Source organism: Hylobates moloch, unplaced genomic scaffold (genome assembly GCF_009828535.3).
Source record: "Hylobates moloch isolate HMO894 unplaced genomic scaffold, HMol_V3 SCAFFOLD_19, whole genome shotgun sequence".
Lineage (NCBI taxonomy): Eukaryota > Metazoa > Chordata > Mammalia > Primates > Hylobatidae > Hylobates > Hylobates moloch.
Window position 1 is genome coordinate 76,007,018 of NW_026652294.1, and position 16,556 is coordinate 76,023,573.

General features: G+C 42.7%; 1 protein-coding gene across 1 annotated transcript; it reads right to left on the minus strand.

The window, feature by feature from the left end:
- Positions 1–1,165: 1,165 nt before the first annotated feature.
- Positions 1,166–13,123, minus strand: KCNV2 (potassium voltage-gated channel modifier subfamily V member 2). Its single transcript, XM_032138551.2, has 2 exons — positions 11,539–13,123; positions 1,166–1,771 (listed from the first exon to the last, which is right to left on the minus strand). The coding sequence occupies exons 1-2, from the start codon at positions 12,892–12,894 to the stop codon at positions 1,490–1,492; spliced, it is 1,638 nt and encodes a 545-aa protein (XP_031994442.1). The 5' UTR covers positions 12,895–13,123; the 3' UTR covers positions 1,166–1,489.
- Positions 13,124–16,556: the final 3,433 nt, after the last annotated feature.

Genomic DNA, 16,556 nt, shown 5'->3' on the forward strand with positions numbered 1-16,556 from the left:
TCTTATGACACAAGTATAGGTCCAGCCATGCCCTGAGACAAATTTGAGGGTCTGCATGGCAAGCTCCAGTTACAGTGCAATCTTTGTGTGCTCAGTTCAAAGGAGCCTTTAATTTTCAACACTTCCATTTCCATTAGTCCCAAGGAAGGACAAAGAAATTAAGAGGAAAAGGTTACAGGGAGAGAAAGAACCAATTTTCTGTGGGCACTTGTTCTCTAATCCAACCGTGAGAGTGGAGGGCCACACTGATTTAATTCCTTTTGCCCACAGCAATTGTTCAGGAGGTAGGATATTTTTTTTCTTCCTTTCGTGGAAAAGAGAAAAAGCAGGCCTGAGTTGGTGAGGACAGTGTGGGGGCTCCTTCTAATGGGTGAGGGTTAGTACATTTAGGCATGTTTCACGAGTCCAATCTGGGGGCTCCCATATTAAATCTAGACAAGAGTTTCTCCAGTTTGGCACTATTGACATTTTGGGTCAGATAATTCTTTATTATGGGGGCTGTCCTTTACCTTGTAGGATGTTTAGCCACATCCTCAGCCCCTACCTCCCAGATGCCAGAAGTCTCCCTTATTGGCCCTCACAGTATTGGCAATCAAAACCATCTCTAGACATCAGATGGCCTCTGGGGAATGAATTTGCCTTTGAGAACCAGTGGTCTAGAGATTTCAATAGATAAAATCCACTTAAACAATTTTAATAGCTATTGTTTATTGAGCATTTACACATATCTATTATCCCCAGACTCATTTTACCAGGCAGGTGGTTTTATTTATTGATTTATTTATTTGAGACAGGGTCTCTTAGTGCAGTACTCTAACCTCAAACTCCTGGGCTCGAGTGTTCTCACCTCAGTCTTCCAAGTAGCTGGGACTACAGGTGTGGGCCAGCACACCCAGATAATTTTTAATAAGTTTTTGTAGAGGCAGGGTCTCACTGTGTTGCTCAGGCTGGCAGGTTAAGTATTGCCTACACTTTACAGTTGAAGAAACTGAGGCTTAAAGGGTTAGAATCGCTTGCCTAAAACCATACAGCTGGTAGCTCTGGGATTCTGACTAAGGTTGATCTAACTCCAAAGCTTGTATAATTCCTGCTGTAACACTCCCTCTCTCTGGAAAGTTAAGAATTTTTTAAAACTTTAAAGTAAAAAAAATTTTCTCAAGTCAGCTCAAGTCCAAAAATATTTATTCAGTTAGATGCCATGAGAAGCTGCAAGAGAAATCTAAGCTCTTGCTCCTCTCAGGTTTTCAATATCAATGTCATTGAGAAGGTCAGATGTTTCACACGACACAGTGAAGGGGCACTATGAGACATTCTGAGTTTGGGCCAAAATGAGTATTTCCAGAGGCAGAACTTTGTGAACGAAATGGCCTTTGTGTATGTCTGCTTCACATTTCCTTTTGCTGCCAATCATAATGATTTTTTTTAAAAAAAGAGAGCAATGAAGCCTTTGAAGTTCATGGAATCTACCAGCCACATGTCCTATAAAATATTAATTCTCTTGTCTTGGAGTGGGCTGTGGGTTGCTTGCAACCAAACACTCAGCTATCTTCTTTCTGGCTCTCTGCATGAAGTTCACCTCTCCCCTCTCCCTACGTATGGCAGTATACTCATAGGCCTTCAGCTTGCTGTAGTAATCAGAAAACTTGTTGTAGAGGATGGAAATGGGCATCCCGTTGAGAATGATCCCGAAAGCAATGCAGAGGAAGGCAAAAAACCTGCCCAGGTGGGTCTCTGGGTACATGTCTCCGTAGCCCACAGTGGAGATGCTCACCTGTAGAAGAAGGAAAGCAGGATGGAATTGTTAGCACTAAGATCTGAGAGGAGAAGAAAGGGAGAGGAGCAGGCAGGGAAGCGTCCTCCCTGTGGGTACACATGGGAAGTGTAATGGCTTCCCATGGAGCCTGCTTTAGGAGGTACCAGGAAGACTCCCTGTAGGACATGCGTCATGAAAAGAACAGAAGCTATGGATGGAGCTGAAAGACTTTGACTGAAATCCTGACTGCGACTCATGCATGTTTGAATGTAAGATATGGCAGGAGGTAATACCTCTTTGAAAGGGTTGTTGTAAAGAGCATTTAAAATAGTACATTAAGTTGCTGGTGTAGAATGTGCTCAGTAAATGATCTTTGCCTCCCTAACTCAGCTGGGACCAGATTCAGGATAGCGGGTCCCTGGGTTTGCCTGTACACTGTATGTATTAGAAAAATCTTGGGCTTAGAACAGTCAGACCTGGGTTCAAGTCCTGACTCTGAATCTTTCCAACTGAGTGACCTGGGGCAAAATCTTCAGACTCTCTTTTTATTTATTTATTTATTTATTTATTTATTTAAAACAGAAGATAACCATCTAACTCTCAGGATTCTTGTGAAGGCTAAATAAGAAAATGAATATAAAGCACTGAACACAGTACCGGGCATACACAAGGCATGAAACTCCTCCATTGTCTTCCTCTCATCTTTAAAATGACAATTTTAACACTTCTCAAAGCTGTTATTATGTAGTTCAAATGAGAGACTCTATATGAAGGTGCTTTAATTGCAGATGTCTGGAGAAACATTCTCATTATTTTGTAAAGGGGCTTTTGTAAGACATCACTGACCAAAAATATGTTCACCCCTGCATGAAATACTTCCCATTACTCTTGTCATACTGATTTAAATCCCACTGATTGGAGATTTATTTAGGATAACAAGCTTCTGTTTTAAAATGCAGATACCCATGGGACTAGTTATCAGTTACCAGAGAAAACCCTGTGAAAATTCCTTGGGGACTGTTTTTTATGCCTCATGTACTCCCTCTGATCCCCAGAGTATTGGCTAAATTACTAGAAGCCTTTTAAGCAGAGCTGTTGCTCACAGTTGGAAAAATTTTTGCATTGCACAACTCCAGGGGGCACTCTTTGCTTTGTGTATTTGGGTAGTTGTTGCCATAATTTTCCAGCAGACGGCAGTGAAACATATGGTCATCTTGTTGATCCATGCTGAAGTGGCTGTTAGCAGTGTAAATATTTTTGTTTTGATGATGTAAGGGTTAGTTTGAACCTAGAATAGTGCAGTTGATTGATTAGAATAAAATGGAGAAGTGAGCCAGCTGGACAAAACTGGGGGCACTGATAAGAACCACAGGCCCATGAAAAAAGGAAGGGTATACCTCCTTTCTGGGGCTGATGATGCACCTCCTCTCACTCACTGCCCTGTCTCTGGTGAGAGGTCATGCAGCCTTTTTCTGCAGGGTCAGAATACAAGCAAGCATCCAAGAGAGGCAATGTGGTGTAGATAAGCTGAAGGAAACAGTGACTACAGTAGACTTACTGGTCTGAATCCACTTCCCAGCTGAATAAGTTGGGCAGATCACCTAAATTCTCTTGGCCTCAGTTTCTACTTTTGAAATGTGTGGTATCTACCTCACAGAGTTGTTACAGGAATTGAAGGAGTGCCTGGCACAGGGTGTGTAAGCAATAATATTATATGTATATATATATATCATGTAGGCAATCCCAGGGTCCCCCATTCTCAAGCTGGCCCCCACTGAGGAGAGGCAAAGACCAACATTTATTGAGTGCATTCTACACCAGCAACTCTATATACGCTACGCTTATCAGACCTTCAGGCTGTGGAAACAAGCTCCTCCCTGACTTTGCCCTCTGGCTCCAGCAGAGAATCTCCTTTTCCCAACTTCTGGACCAAGGGGTGATGTGAGGCAGAGATAGAGTGAGATTGTGGGTTAATCTCAAAGTCCTCTTGGTTGCGTGAGTGGGTGTGTGTTTCCTGTCATTGACCACACCAAAAGTCAAAGAACCCCAGGCCGATCTCTCTCCAGGTGTGTGAGCTGAACAATAGCTTTCATTTGTCACGAACACCATCAATCGCACCTCTGGATGAAAGTTTAGGCAACTTTCCCTGGAGGAGGCCTAAAGGGAGTTTGGATTTAGGAGTGAGTGGCAGGAAGGGGTAGTTTAGAACAGCAGTCCCCAACCTTTTTGGCACCAGGGACCAGTTTTGTGGAAGACAATTTTTCCCATGGACGCAGTGGGGGGAGGGGATGGTTTCGGGATGAAACTGTTCCATCTCAGGTTGTCAGGTATTAGTTAGATTCTCATAAGGAGCAAGCAACCTAGATCCTCCGCATGCACAATTCCCAGTAGGGTTCCCACTCCTACGAGAATCTAACGCTGTGGCTGATCTGACAGGAGGCAGAACTTAGGCGGTAATGATTGATGGCCCTCCACTCATCTCCTGCTGTGTAGCCGGGTTCCTAACAGGCCACAGACAAGTACCAGTCCATAGCCCCGAGATTGGGGACCCCTGGTTTAGAACATGAGACATCCACGGAAGTCCAATGCAAAGGCCTGAGGAAACAGGTCACTTAAGTGTTCAGGATGACGGGGATGGGAGAGGGCAGGAAGACACCAAGGAAGAAAATAATTAAATAAACTGCTTATTTTCAACTTTTGATCATTCTGCACACTGGCTTTGCTTCACCCTTAAGCCAAACTTCTTTTTTTTTTTTTTTTTTTTGGCTGAACTTTGAAAAGTCAAAGAGAACCGGCTTAAAGAAGAATAAATATTTGATGTGCATAATATGGTCCAAATATTTTTGTATATCTTCAATCTCTATTTTTAGAGAACAGATCTCTTCTGCTAGGAGGCTATGTGTCACTGGTCCCCAATAATTTGTTCAAAATGTACAGTTAATTTATCTGTTGTCTATTTTGTGAATAATTTGACTCAACAAGTGATCTGTTTCTTGCTCCTTGGCTCCAGGAGGAACTCAGGATTCTTTGGCTTTGGGGAACTTTTTCTCCACATTCCATAGGCCAAGCCGTTTCTCCCTAGATGGGAATTAAAAGCTGAGGGCCCCAGACTGACCCAAGTGACCTCACAGAATGAGTTGTCACATTAGCAGGAGTTGGGTTTGGAAATGTGACCAAAATTTCCGCAATCCATCTTAATATCCTGAAGAAAACTGGCTAGCCCAGCAACTCTGCAAACTGGAAATTTAACCATTCTGCTGTAAACATACATACCTTCCTTAGCCTTGGGTCCCAAAGCCAGAACGTGACCTTCCCCTGGCAGTTGACTCATTAAACAGCAAATCCTGGCCTGCCAGATATTATGAGGGTAAGCAGCAAATTTTTCTCCAAAACTTCAGAATACTTGGATTTCTCATTGAACAAGGCAAGTTTGTTTCCCTCATAATGAACAAGGAATAGAATAAATCTTGGCACCCAGTAGTCTGTGCATTCAGGAATTTATGATCCTAGGGAATCAAACTTATTTTTCAAAATAACACTCTGTTTTCCAAAGGAATTAGAGGTGGTGAAGATGGACCTTTTTTTGGATAAAATTATTTTAAGCCTCAATACACGTTGCCCTTCAAAGGATTCAGCTTCAAAGGCTGTACTTACTCATGCTTTTGTTGCAACAAGTATATTTGGAATTCCTCTTTTGAATTATAATCTTCACAGTAGATTCAGTGGCAGCAAGTGGTCACATCCACCTTGATGGTTTACTCTAAGTGTCAATCTTAAACTAAAGTGTCTTACCTATTTTAAAATATTGAATCTAGCCTTAAAAAGATAAAGATTTAGCAACATAGAAGCAAGTGGATGTGTCACAGACTCTGAAGGTAATTCCTCAGTGGAATTCAAAGAATGTCTCGATTAGTGGAAGCACTGTTAGAACAAGGTCGTGGGTGACTACCTTCAAGAGAACAACAACCCTCATCTGTATATTACAGTTCTGACATGTATGTAAATGGTACAATAAGGGGTAGGTGTGCACAGCTAAAGCAAAACCACAAATGTAAGTTTGAGATCGATTAATCTATCCACAGAAAGGTGTGCAGTCATGATGCTCTCCACATCCTCAGCTTCCTTGCGTTTCTCCCTGCCCTCAACAGTGCTGTCATGTTCCACTCACATCATATTGGCTGACATGAGGAACATACTTTAAAGACATAAAAGGAGTCCACTCCAAAATTGGGAATCCATAAGATCAAAAGTAGTAACAATGCCTAAGAGCCTTTACCCCGTCTATAGCTCCTGTGCTATTTCTGAAGGAGCTAGAACTCTACTACTTTCTGTGCCATATATTTATATGTTGTCTCTTACTCCCAAGCCTGACACCCTTCTGTATTTTATTCTGTAATTCCAGAACTGGGAGTCTGCAAACTACATTTCCCAGATTCTCTTGCCCACTGTCTTCTAGTTATGTTCTGCCTATGAGAGACTGGAAGATGGTGTGAGGACATAAGAGTCTCTAATCCTGCCTCTGGTTTCTGCCATCATTCCTCCAATTGCACCTAATAGCTATGGTTCAGGCATTTTTTGGCATTCCTGGCATCAGCCTCGTGGTGCCAATTTAGGAGTCCCTGCAACAGCTACACAGAGGCCCCTCCTCTGGACTCTTAGCTTCTGGTAGCAACACCTTTTCCCATTTATTCTCCCAATTCTAGGGCCAATAGCTACTCCCTGCAGTTACCAATCTCTGTATTATCTCAGTTTTCTGCTTTTCCAGTCTTCTTCTTTTTTTCCTTCTAGTCTTCTAACCCTAATTTATTTTTCAAATGGGTTTCCTCAAAGCAATCAATGAACAAAAATAAAATAATTTCAGTGATCTTGAAAGTGCCACCTATTGGCAAGGTAATGAAAACATACCTTAGGGAAACAAAGATGGGAGCAAGGTCTCTGGGACAAAATGATCTGGTGCCTCAACTAGAGACCAATTTTCTTTCTGAGAAGTTAGTTTTTGAAGGAATGAGTTCATGCCATAGTTTCCTGTTTGGTTTCTACAGCTTTAACTTGCCCTGCAAAACTCAGAAGGAAATGGTTCATTGAAAGTCTACTTACTCTTTTCTAATTAAAAATATACCCGCGCTCTGCCACCGCACCCCCCCCCCCTCCACAAAAAAATAAGAAAAAAAATGTGGTAATATGTTGAGGGGAAAAAAAAAAAAAAAAAGTAAAAGAAAACCCATACCCACACAGGAGGCCGATGATTACAGCTTCATCATGGAGCCCATTGTTCTTGTTGAGCTGTGCCATGCATTTCCTACCCCCAGGCAATCCAGAGAGCCCCAAGACGCCTGGAGCTGCTTTAGGCGTGGGCCTGTTTATCTGGACTCTCAGAAGTTCTCCCATGAGGGAACAGCTGACCTTCTCATATGTTTTATAGGCTCTTTCTTTTCCTCAGCAGAAAAATAATCATTTCTGTTTTATTTTCTTCCCAAATGAATGTAGAAGCAAAGGTTATTGCTTCCATGTGATAAAGACTATCAACTAGTCAGGTATGGTAGCTTCTATTTATTGCAGACTTACTACAGGCTAGCAGTTTACATATGTTTCCTATTACATCAGTGCTCACAAATAACCTCCATTTGACAGATGAAAAAGACAGGTCTATCTTACATCCTAATACATGAGCATTTGTAGACATAAGTGTCCAGGAGGGATTTGTTTTGCAGCTGCAGGAGAATTCACAATAATGAAAATTACTGTATTTTTCTTAAATCCCTGAGTTGAATTACAGAGAAAGTTTGCAGGATCCTTGGCATAGAGAGAAGAAAGATTATTAAAAGCAAGTCAGATTTGGTGTTGCCTGAAAGTACTGAAAATACATAAAAGAATGGATAAGAGAAACTCTCTGCAATGTGGGATGAATATTTCACAAAGGATACAGCCCCACAATGGTGAAATAAAATGCCAATTATATTTTTCTTTATCTCATCTTTAAAGTTTCAATTTGGGAGTGTGTATTTTCTGATATGTATATTTGGGCAGTAATATATTACTGCAGGAGAAAGACTGCATTATTGGAACTAATTCTTTACATCTTTCTGTATCCAAGCTGTTTGCCATATAACTTTGCAGTGCCCTCCTATGGTGGGTGGGCTAACCTGCCCTGCCCTTTGACTTGCAGCATGGCCATGTGACTTACTCTGGCCAATGGGCTGAGCAAATGCCATGAACAGAAGCATAGGAGGTGTTTGCATGATGGGGCTTGCATTCTCTGTCTTATTCTTTGCCACAGCCATGGACATGTGGCTGCTGAAGTCTGCTAGAGGAATGCAGACATGTGGCCTAGTCTCTCCCTTCATGCCGGCTGACCATCAGGCATGTGAATGAGTAACGACAGCCTCATGAAAGAGAAGAACCTTCTAGTTGAAATCAGAGTAAATGCTGACTTTTAAATTCATGAGCTAAAGAAATGGTTGATGTTTTAAGCCATTGAGTTTCAGGGGGGTTTGTGATGCATCGTTATTATGGCAATAAGTAACTTCTAATTTATTTATAAATAAATACACATTTATCATGGTTATGTGCCCCACATTTTTGAAAGTAAGATGCATGATCAATAAAATGCTTAGAAACTACTACATCAGTCACTTTTAGGAATCCTCTTCTCAGATTGTCATATCTGTTTAGTCAGGTGCATTTAGATGAGTCTCTTTTCATCTTTCAAACTTTATCTCAATGTCATCTTCTCCAACAGGGCTTCTCCGACTATCCCACTAAAGACAGACTCTACCGCCTGAATCACTCAATCTTGTTACCCCACACAAGCTGTAGCAATACCTGAAATTATTTATTATCTGTCTTTCTCCATTAGAATGTAAGCTCCACAAGAGAAAGAACTTCATTGTTTTTTTCTTCTCCTACGTTGTATCCCTAGTGTTTAGAATATTACTGGGCACGTTGGAGGTGCTCAAAAACTTACTGTTCAATGAATGAATAAGGTGAATTTTTGTGGGTTACATGACAAATCGGTCCTAACATTTTGTTTCTTTTCACTTTGCATCTACATATTGGAAACAAGACATTTTGTCCGCATCAATTCAAAGTGTTCTTTTCTCTTTGCTCTGTTGAGAATATGAAACTTTAGTCTGTATTATGCAGTGTAGTTAGAAGTATAGAGAAGAACTGGATTAATAACATAGCAGTCCTGGGGAACAGAGCGGTCTTACAATATTCAAGGGCAGTTGCTCCCACTGTTTTCATAGATTAGTTTAGAAATAAATAAAATGATCAGTCTTTTATCTAATTTATAATGAATTTCACTGGTATAAATAATTTTCAGAATAAAATGGACAAAGACCATTGATAAAGGGTAAGGTTTGTAAATGGGATGGTTGGAACATGCAAAATTTGGCCTGTGAAAATAGTGGCTGGCCGGGAGCGGTGGCTCACGCCTGTAATCCCAGCACTTTGGGAGGCCCAGGCAGGCGGATCCCGAGGTTAGGAGATTGAGATCGTCCTGGCTAACACTGTGAAACCCCGTCTCTACTAAAAACACAAAAAATTAGCTGGGCATGGTTGCAGGTGCCTGTAGTCCCAGCTAATCCGAAGGCTGAGCCAGGAAAATGGCCTGAACCCGGAAGGCAGAGCTTGCAGTGAGCCGAGATCTCACCACTGCACTCCAGCCTGGGCGACAGAGCGAGCCTCCATCTCAAAAAAAAAAAAAAAAAGAAAAAAGAAAATAGTGGCTGATAGAGATAATGGCTTCAAAAGGAAATTCATACAGATAACAGCAATAATTGGTAACATTTATTATTGATAAAAACTGGTGATTCAATTTTTGTAAAATTTATGAAAAACATTGATTTTGAGTTAAATAATGCCAGTTAACATAAAAAGAGATAATTTGAAAGGTTTAGACTTCATTGTACATTGAACAGATCAGAAATTTAAGTGAGATCAATAGGTATTCAGTTCAAAAAAAATTTACTGGTAAAAATACAACATGAGTAACATTATTCTTGATGTATTTTATTTTAATTAAAATTTTTTCTCTAGCCATATCCCTTTGAAAGTAACATAACTTGCATCAAAGTATTTGTTAATATATAAAAAAAGGTTGAAAAAACTTTTGTGAATTAAAACTGCAGTATCAAAGAGTGTCCTAGATCCAGTGCCTACATGCACTAGCCTTTAAAGATGTTTAGATGAATAGAAATTTGACTCTCAAGTGTTGTATCATATCATCAGCGTGTGGATTTACTCTTCTGCTTTCCTGCTTTAGTCACCTCCAAAGTAAATGTCATTTGCTGGGGACAAATCATCAACCACGAGCCTCATCTGTACACATGGTTTATCTACTATGGGGATGACCTTTCATCACTTGGAATATGATCAGAGAAGCAGAATTTGGCTAGCTCATTCAGAAGAGCATCGTGTCATCCTGTCCCTGAAGAAGGCTCACATATCCCCTATACATATGAGCTCCCTGCTTCCAAGGGAAGGAGGACTCGCTGAACTGCAGACTTTTACATGTCCAACCTCCCCTTTTAGAGGTGAGAAAGCAGAACTGGAAGCGAGGGATTAAGGTTTCACAGTTAATTATTCAGGGTCATGGTTAATTATTGACAGGTCTGAGACTAGAGTCAGGTTTTCTAGATCTTCTATCATGCTACATTGCACTGTCAGTGGCCTTGGGTTGGTTTGTCTCAGAAGTGCATACCAGACTATGGGTTATGATATACACAATGTTAGTGTTGAAAATATCTACTTTCTGACATGGGAAAACTAGTGATATTTGCTTAATGTCTTTAAAGGTATTACAATCTACTTTTCAAAAGAAAACTAAGGAAACCATACATTCCATTCTCTCCTTCATATACGCCAACTTATTCATTGATCTGAGAAGACCTGATTAACATTTATTTCCAGGGATTCAGCTACCACAGCTCAAAATACAAATATTTGAGTAAACAGCACAAGTTATAAAAAGGCAAAGGCCAAAGAAAACAATGACAAAAAATAACTATTACACTAATTGTACAAATTCAGCAATGCATGCAAAGGAACTAAAACTTGAGACAGGGCTCGAGTGTGGGAAAGGCATGGATTTTGGAGTTGGACAGGCTTGAGTTTCACTTCTGGCTTTGCCACCTCTAGCTATGTGTCCACACTCAAACTCTCTGTACTTCAATTTCACTGTCTGTAAAATGGGGCAATAATACAGGGTCCTGAAAGAACTTCAGTGAAGTCAGAGCAAGTTTCAGTTTGAGATGCTTCTTTCCGCACTTAGATTTAACTGGAACCAGAGGTGGTGGGATTTCAGTTAGAGTCGACATGGTTCAGCCAAGTCTCGCCTCCTTCTCTGCATAAATCTACAGTTTCTTTCAAAAACTGAAGCCATTTCTGCTTGTCCCCTTAAAAAGAATGGTGGTCATAACCATCTCAAAGGCTGTGATGCCAAAATGAGATAAGCTTTGTCAGGACACTGGATGCTCAATAACTGGTAAATAACAGTAATGATGACGAATCTTCTTTAAAATCTGTCTTTCAAAGGTTTGAAGACTAAATCTAGATTTGGAGATTTCTACGACTAAGCCAAATTCAGTTACTTACTGATCTGCTGAGATTCTCTTTGCAACACTGTGACATCCACTGCCGTTTTGTTAGCTGTATGCAGCGATTGGGGGTGGGGAGGAAGAAGAGGATCAGAAGCCAAAGCCTGGTGACTGATAACCAGGGAAGGGAGGAGCAGCTCACCGGGCTGGGAAGAGGATGGGAAAGCCCAGGGCCAAGGTACTCACCGCGGCCCACCACCAGGAGTGGGGGATGGTGGTGAAGTTGGTGCTGGGCACATCGTGCTCCACAGAGTAAACGGCCGCAGAGAAAGTGAAGATGCCCATGGCGATGAAGAGCAGCAGGCAGCCCACCTGCTGGTAGCACTGGCGCAGCGTGAAGCCGAAGGCGCGCAGGCCGGTGGAGTGACGCGCCAGCTTGAGGATGCGGAAGATGCGCATGAGGCGCATGACGCGCAACACCTGACCCACCTTCCCCACGCTGCCCACCGTCTGGCCGCGCTGGTGGTCCTCGCCCGTGAAGCACTCCAGCAGCAGCTGAAGGTAGAGCGGCAGGATGGCCACCAGGTCCACGAGGTTGAGGGCGCTGCGCGCGAAGCGCCTCAGGTCGGGCGTGGAGGCGAGGCGCAGCAGGTACTCCAGTGTGAAGAAGCCGATGCACAGCATCTCCACGTGCTCCAGGATGGGCCGCAGGTCCGGGCCGCCGTCGTCCCGCTCCGAGTGCTGCTGCATCTCCTCCACGGTGTTGAGCGCCAGCGCCACCACGGAGACGAGCACGAAGATGCTGGAGGCCACCCCGATGGCCTTGGCGGCCACCGAGGAGAAGGGCTTCTCCATGAGGTTCCAGAGGCGGCGCCGCTGCGGGCCGTAGAAGCGCATGTCGCGGAACAGTTCCTCTGCCTCCTCCACCTGCGCCTGCGCGCGCAGCTCGTGCTGGATCTTGAGCTGTTCGCTCAGCTCGTCGCGCCGCTCCTCGAAGCAGATGCGGCAGCAGCGCGGCGTGTACTTGAGCCGCACGCCCCAGTAGCCCAGCTCCTCCAGGAAGCAGCGCGGACACAGCTCATCGAGCACCAGCAGCATCCCGGACAGGTAGAAGTTGTAGACCAGCTGGAAGACGGCCGGGTCGCGGTCGAAGAAGTATTCGTCTGTCTGCTCCTCGTAGTCGTCGCACAGGCTTAGCTGGCGGCTGCGGCTGGTGGAGGTCGCCAGGCGACCTAGGCGCGTCTTGGGGAAGCTGGCCAGCTCGCAGTAGTCCAACTGGTAGCTGTGGCCACCCACGTTCACATTCAGTGTGGACAGCAGGGCCGGAGGGTCGCTGGGGCCTTCAGGCTTGGCAGTGGTGACCTCCTCTGCCTGCTGGGCCTCCTCTGCCGGGTCGTCCTTCCACTGGTCCTCCTCCTCCCCATCTTCGTCTTCCTCGATGTAGTAGTTATAGTTGCCCTCTGTCCAGCCTTGGATGCTGGCCTGGGAGCCGGAACGGGCACCCAGGGAGCAAATGCTCCTGCGGTGTTGGCTGCCCTCATTCTCCGTCGTGTTCCAGGGTTTATAGCTCCAGGACCGTCTCCTCTCGCTCTGTTTCAGCATGGCTGCGGAGAGTGGACTCCTTGCTTTTTCCTCCTGGCTGTCGTAGGGTCCCTAACCTGCTCACTGCCTCTAGGAGGGTGGATCACGTGGCCTGCACTGTCTTAGAGAAGGCAGCCTGGACCAGCACACCTAGGGGCTCAGACATTGCCACCGGGGCTGCCCCTCCTGAGGTCCTGGGCAGGCCAGCCCAGCCTGCAGGGTCTGAACGCAGTCAGCTGTTGACTGCTCTAATCTCGCTGATTTGGAAGAAGCAAGTGTTAGGGGGGATTTAGAACCTCTTAGCCCATTTCCTCCCCCACTCCCTTGACCCTGTGACGTAGAAGATGATTATGTGGTCTTAAATCTCCAGAGAATCAGACGAAGGCAGAGATTATTGCTAATAAAAATGTCAGTCAACCTTGCTCTTAGGAAGTGCTCAGTGTATGTGTGCTGAGATGAAATCAACTGAATTAGCTATAGAATACGGATGCCTGTGTCTTCAGCTTCATGGTTGAGATGGTAGCCTCTGCCCTAGGTAAACTCACCATTAGCAGGGATGACACATAGCAACGGAACAAAGCTGACTTTATGACAAGTCAGTTTCCGTCTCAGCATAACTCTTTATTTAGAGCATGTAAGATCTAAAGCCATCTCCTTCTTGTCCATTCACATGATCACATTTTTTTTTTTTTTAAATGGATTCTCCCTGCGGCACTGCTCAGGTCCAGTCAGATCTTTGTCAGCTTCAGCTTCTCTCTCTCTCTCCTTTTTATCTCCTCCCTTTCTCTTACAGGATAGGGACATGTTTCAAGGTAGAATTCCAGGAATGGTAGGAAAATGTTTTTAGGGCCTCAAAACCCTGCTCAGCAATATTAGGTCATATTTAAAGGGAGCCTGACTTCCAAAAAAAGGGGTCTTCTTCATCCTTCAAAACATCACTTTAAAAAAAAAAAAACAGCCCTCTTCATGATAGGCACGGTGCAAATGCTGGATTTGCAAACACGGTGGAGACACAGTTGTGGCACTCAAAGAACTCCTGGTTTTGTTGGGGATATAAACATGCAAGGATGACAAAAGATGCAGTTAATACTGGGGAGGAGAGACGCGGGAGAGGTTTGCTTTGAGCAGGGAATTGGTTTTTTGATTCAATTTATTTTGCATAGCTAATACACATTCATGATAAAAAATTTTAAAGATACAAAGGCATATTACAGTAGAAAGCTTATGTCTTTCCCAACCATAATTTCAAGCCATCAGGTGTACCTCAAGGAAGCAACCACTATTACTACCTTTTGGCTATCCTTCCAGAAATATTGTAAACATATACAAGCAAAAATATACCTACCTTTATCCATCATCTCTATACCTCTTCATTATTAATAGAAATCATAGAATGCTATACACTTTGCCTTTTCCGGTTGGCTGTATAAAAGCTGTTTTCGTATTTGAACACAAATATCTACCTTATTTTAAAAATAGCCACTGAGCATTTTCCTAATGACAGACATTCAAGATGTTTCTACCTTTGCTTTTATAGACAATTATGCAACAAATACCTTATATGTACATCACTTTACACATGTTCAAGATATATAAAGGATAAATTCTTAGAGGTGAAATTACTAGGTCAAAGATTGCACATTTGTAACTGATTAGTAGTGCTAAATTTCTCTCCATAAAAGTCTTATCAATTTACAATTCATCATCAATGGTTGAAAATGTCTTATCATACTTTTTTAAGTCTACCAATTTTGTAAGTGAAAATGATGTGTAGGTTAATTTGTATTTCTTATAAATGTGATTGAACACTTTTTCATGTGATTAAAAGCTATTTCTTTTTCTGGGAACTGTTCATCTACTTTGCCTATATTTTCCATTGAATTGTTTACAGTTTTCTTATTGACTTGTAGGAGAGCTTAATATATTATGAAAAAAGACCCTTTACTTGTGATATGGATTGCAAACTTTTTCTCAGTTTTTCCTTTAATATTTTTTCCATGTAAAAATCTTTATTTTATGACTTCTGGGTGTTGTGTAGTATTAGAACAGGCTTCACCTCTCCATAATTAAAAATTTTCTTTTTATAGTTTTATTTTTAACATCAGAAATTAATTTTGATGTAAAGAGTGAAGTAGGGGCCTAACTTCATTTTCCAAGCTTTTATCCAGATGTTTCAACACATTAATTGCATAATCCATCATTTCCTCACTGATTTGTGGTGCTATCTTTGTCACTTAGTTGAGTTTTAACTATGCTTCAGAGTTGTTGAGACGGGTAACGTGATGAGGTCTGCATCTGCTAGCGTGGCATTCACCAATGTTGTTTAGCTTGCAGTGGGCCTCAGACCTACAAGCTTATGGGAAAGCTTCTTACCAGGCTTAGCCTTTAAGTTCCTAAATGTATTTCTAGCGTTCCCTTTTTTGGTATGCAATATTGATGTTGTTTTGCTAGCCACACACTCAATTGCTTTCCAAGTCTATCTTTGCTTTATATTGTGCTGAGTACTGCCATAATAGATTTTGCATGTTGCATAAATTCACCTTTTCTCTTTAGAACCAATTATACTGTTATAAAAAGTAAAGACTGGGTGCAGTGGCTCACGCCTGTAATCCTAGCACTTTGGGAGGCCGAGGTAGGTGGATCACTTGAGGTAAGGAGTTTGAGACCAGCCTGGCCAACATGGTGAAACCCCATCTCTACTAAAAATACAAAAATTAGCCGGGCTGGGCATGCTGGCGGGTGCCTGTAATCCCAGCTACTCAGGAGGCTGACAAACAAGAATTGTTTGAACCCGGGAGACAGAGGTTACAGTGAGCCGAGATCATGCTGCTATGACAGAGTGAGACTTGGTCTCAAAAAAAAAAAAAAAAAGTAAAAATATCACCATTTTCATATTTTTATCATCTTTTTCAACTAAAATAATATACTACTTTTTTTTTTTTTTTTTTTTTTAGACAGAGTCTCACTGTGTTGCCTATGCTAGAGTGCAGTGGCGTGATCTCGGCTCACTGCAACCTCTGCCTCCTGGGTTCAAGCAATTCTTCTGCTTCAGCCTCCTGAGTAGCTGGGATTACAGGCACCCGCCTTCAGGCCCGGCTAATTTTGTATTTTTAGTAGAGATGGGGTTTCACCATGTTGGCCAGGCTGGTCCTGAACTCCTGATCTCAGGTGATCCACCCACCTTGGTCTCCCAAAATGCTGGGATTACAGGTGTGAGCCACCATGCCCAACCCATATACTACCACTTATCCAAACTTGCAACACTTAAAAACTATGGAGTTAGTAATGTTTGTATGGCATCTAGAAGCTAAGCACCAACACCACATCCATACCGTAGATTGAGGAATATTACATGGGTAGACCACACTTAAGTGACGATTACACCCCTGGTATGAGTAGTTGCTTGGATTTTGCCCTGATGTATATGCATGTAAGTGCAACATTAGATGATTATGCACATATATAGACACAGTTTCTAATAAAACTGTCATCCAACAATGGTTGACTCGTAACGTGGAAAGCACCCTCTTTATTTTATTTTATTTTACTTTACATTCCAGGATAGAGGTGCAGAATGTGTAGGACTGTTACATAGGTGTACACGTGCCATGGTGGTTTGCTGCTGCTATCAACCCGTCATCTAAGTTTTCAGCCCTGCATGCATTAGCTATTTGTCCTAACGC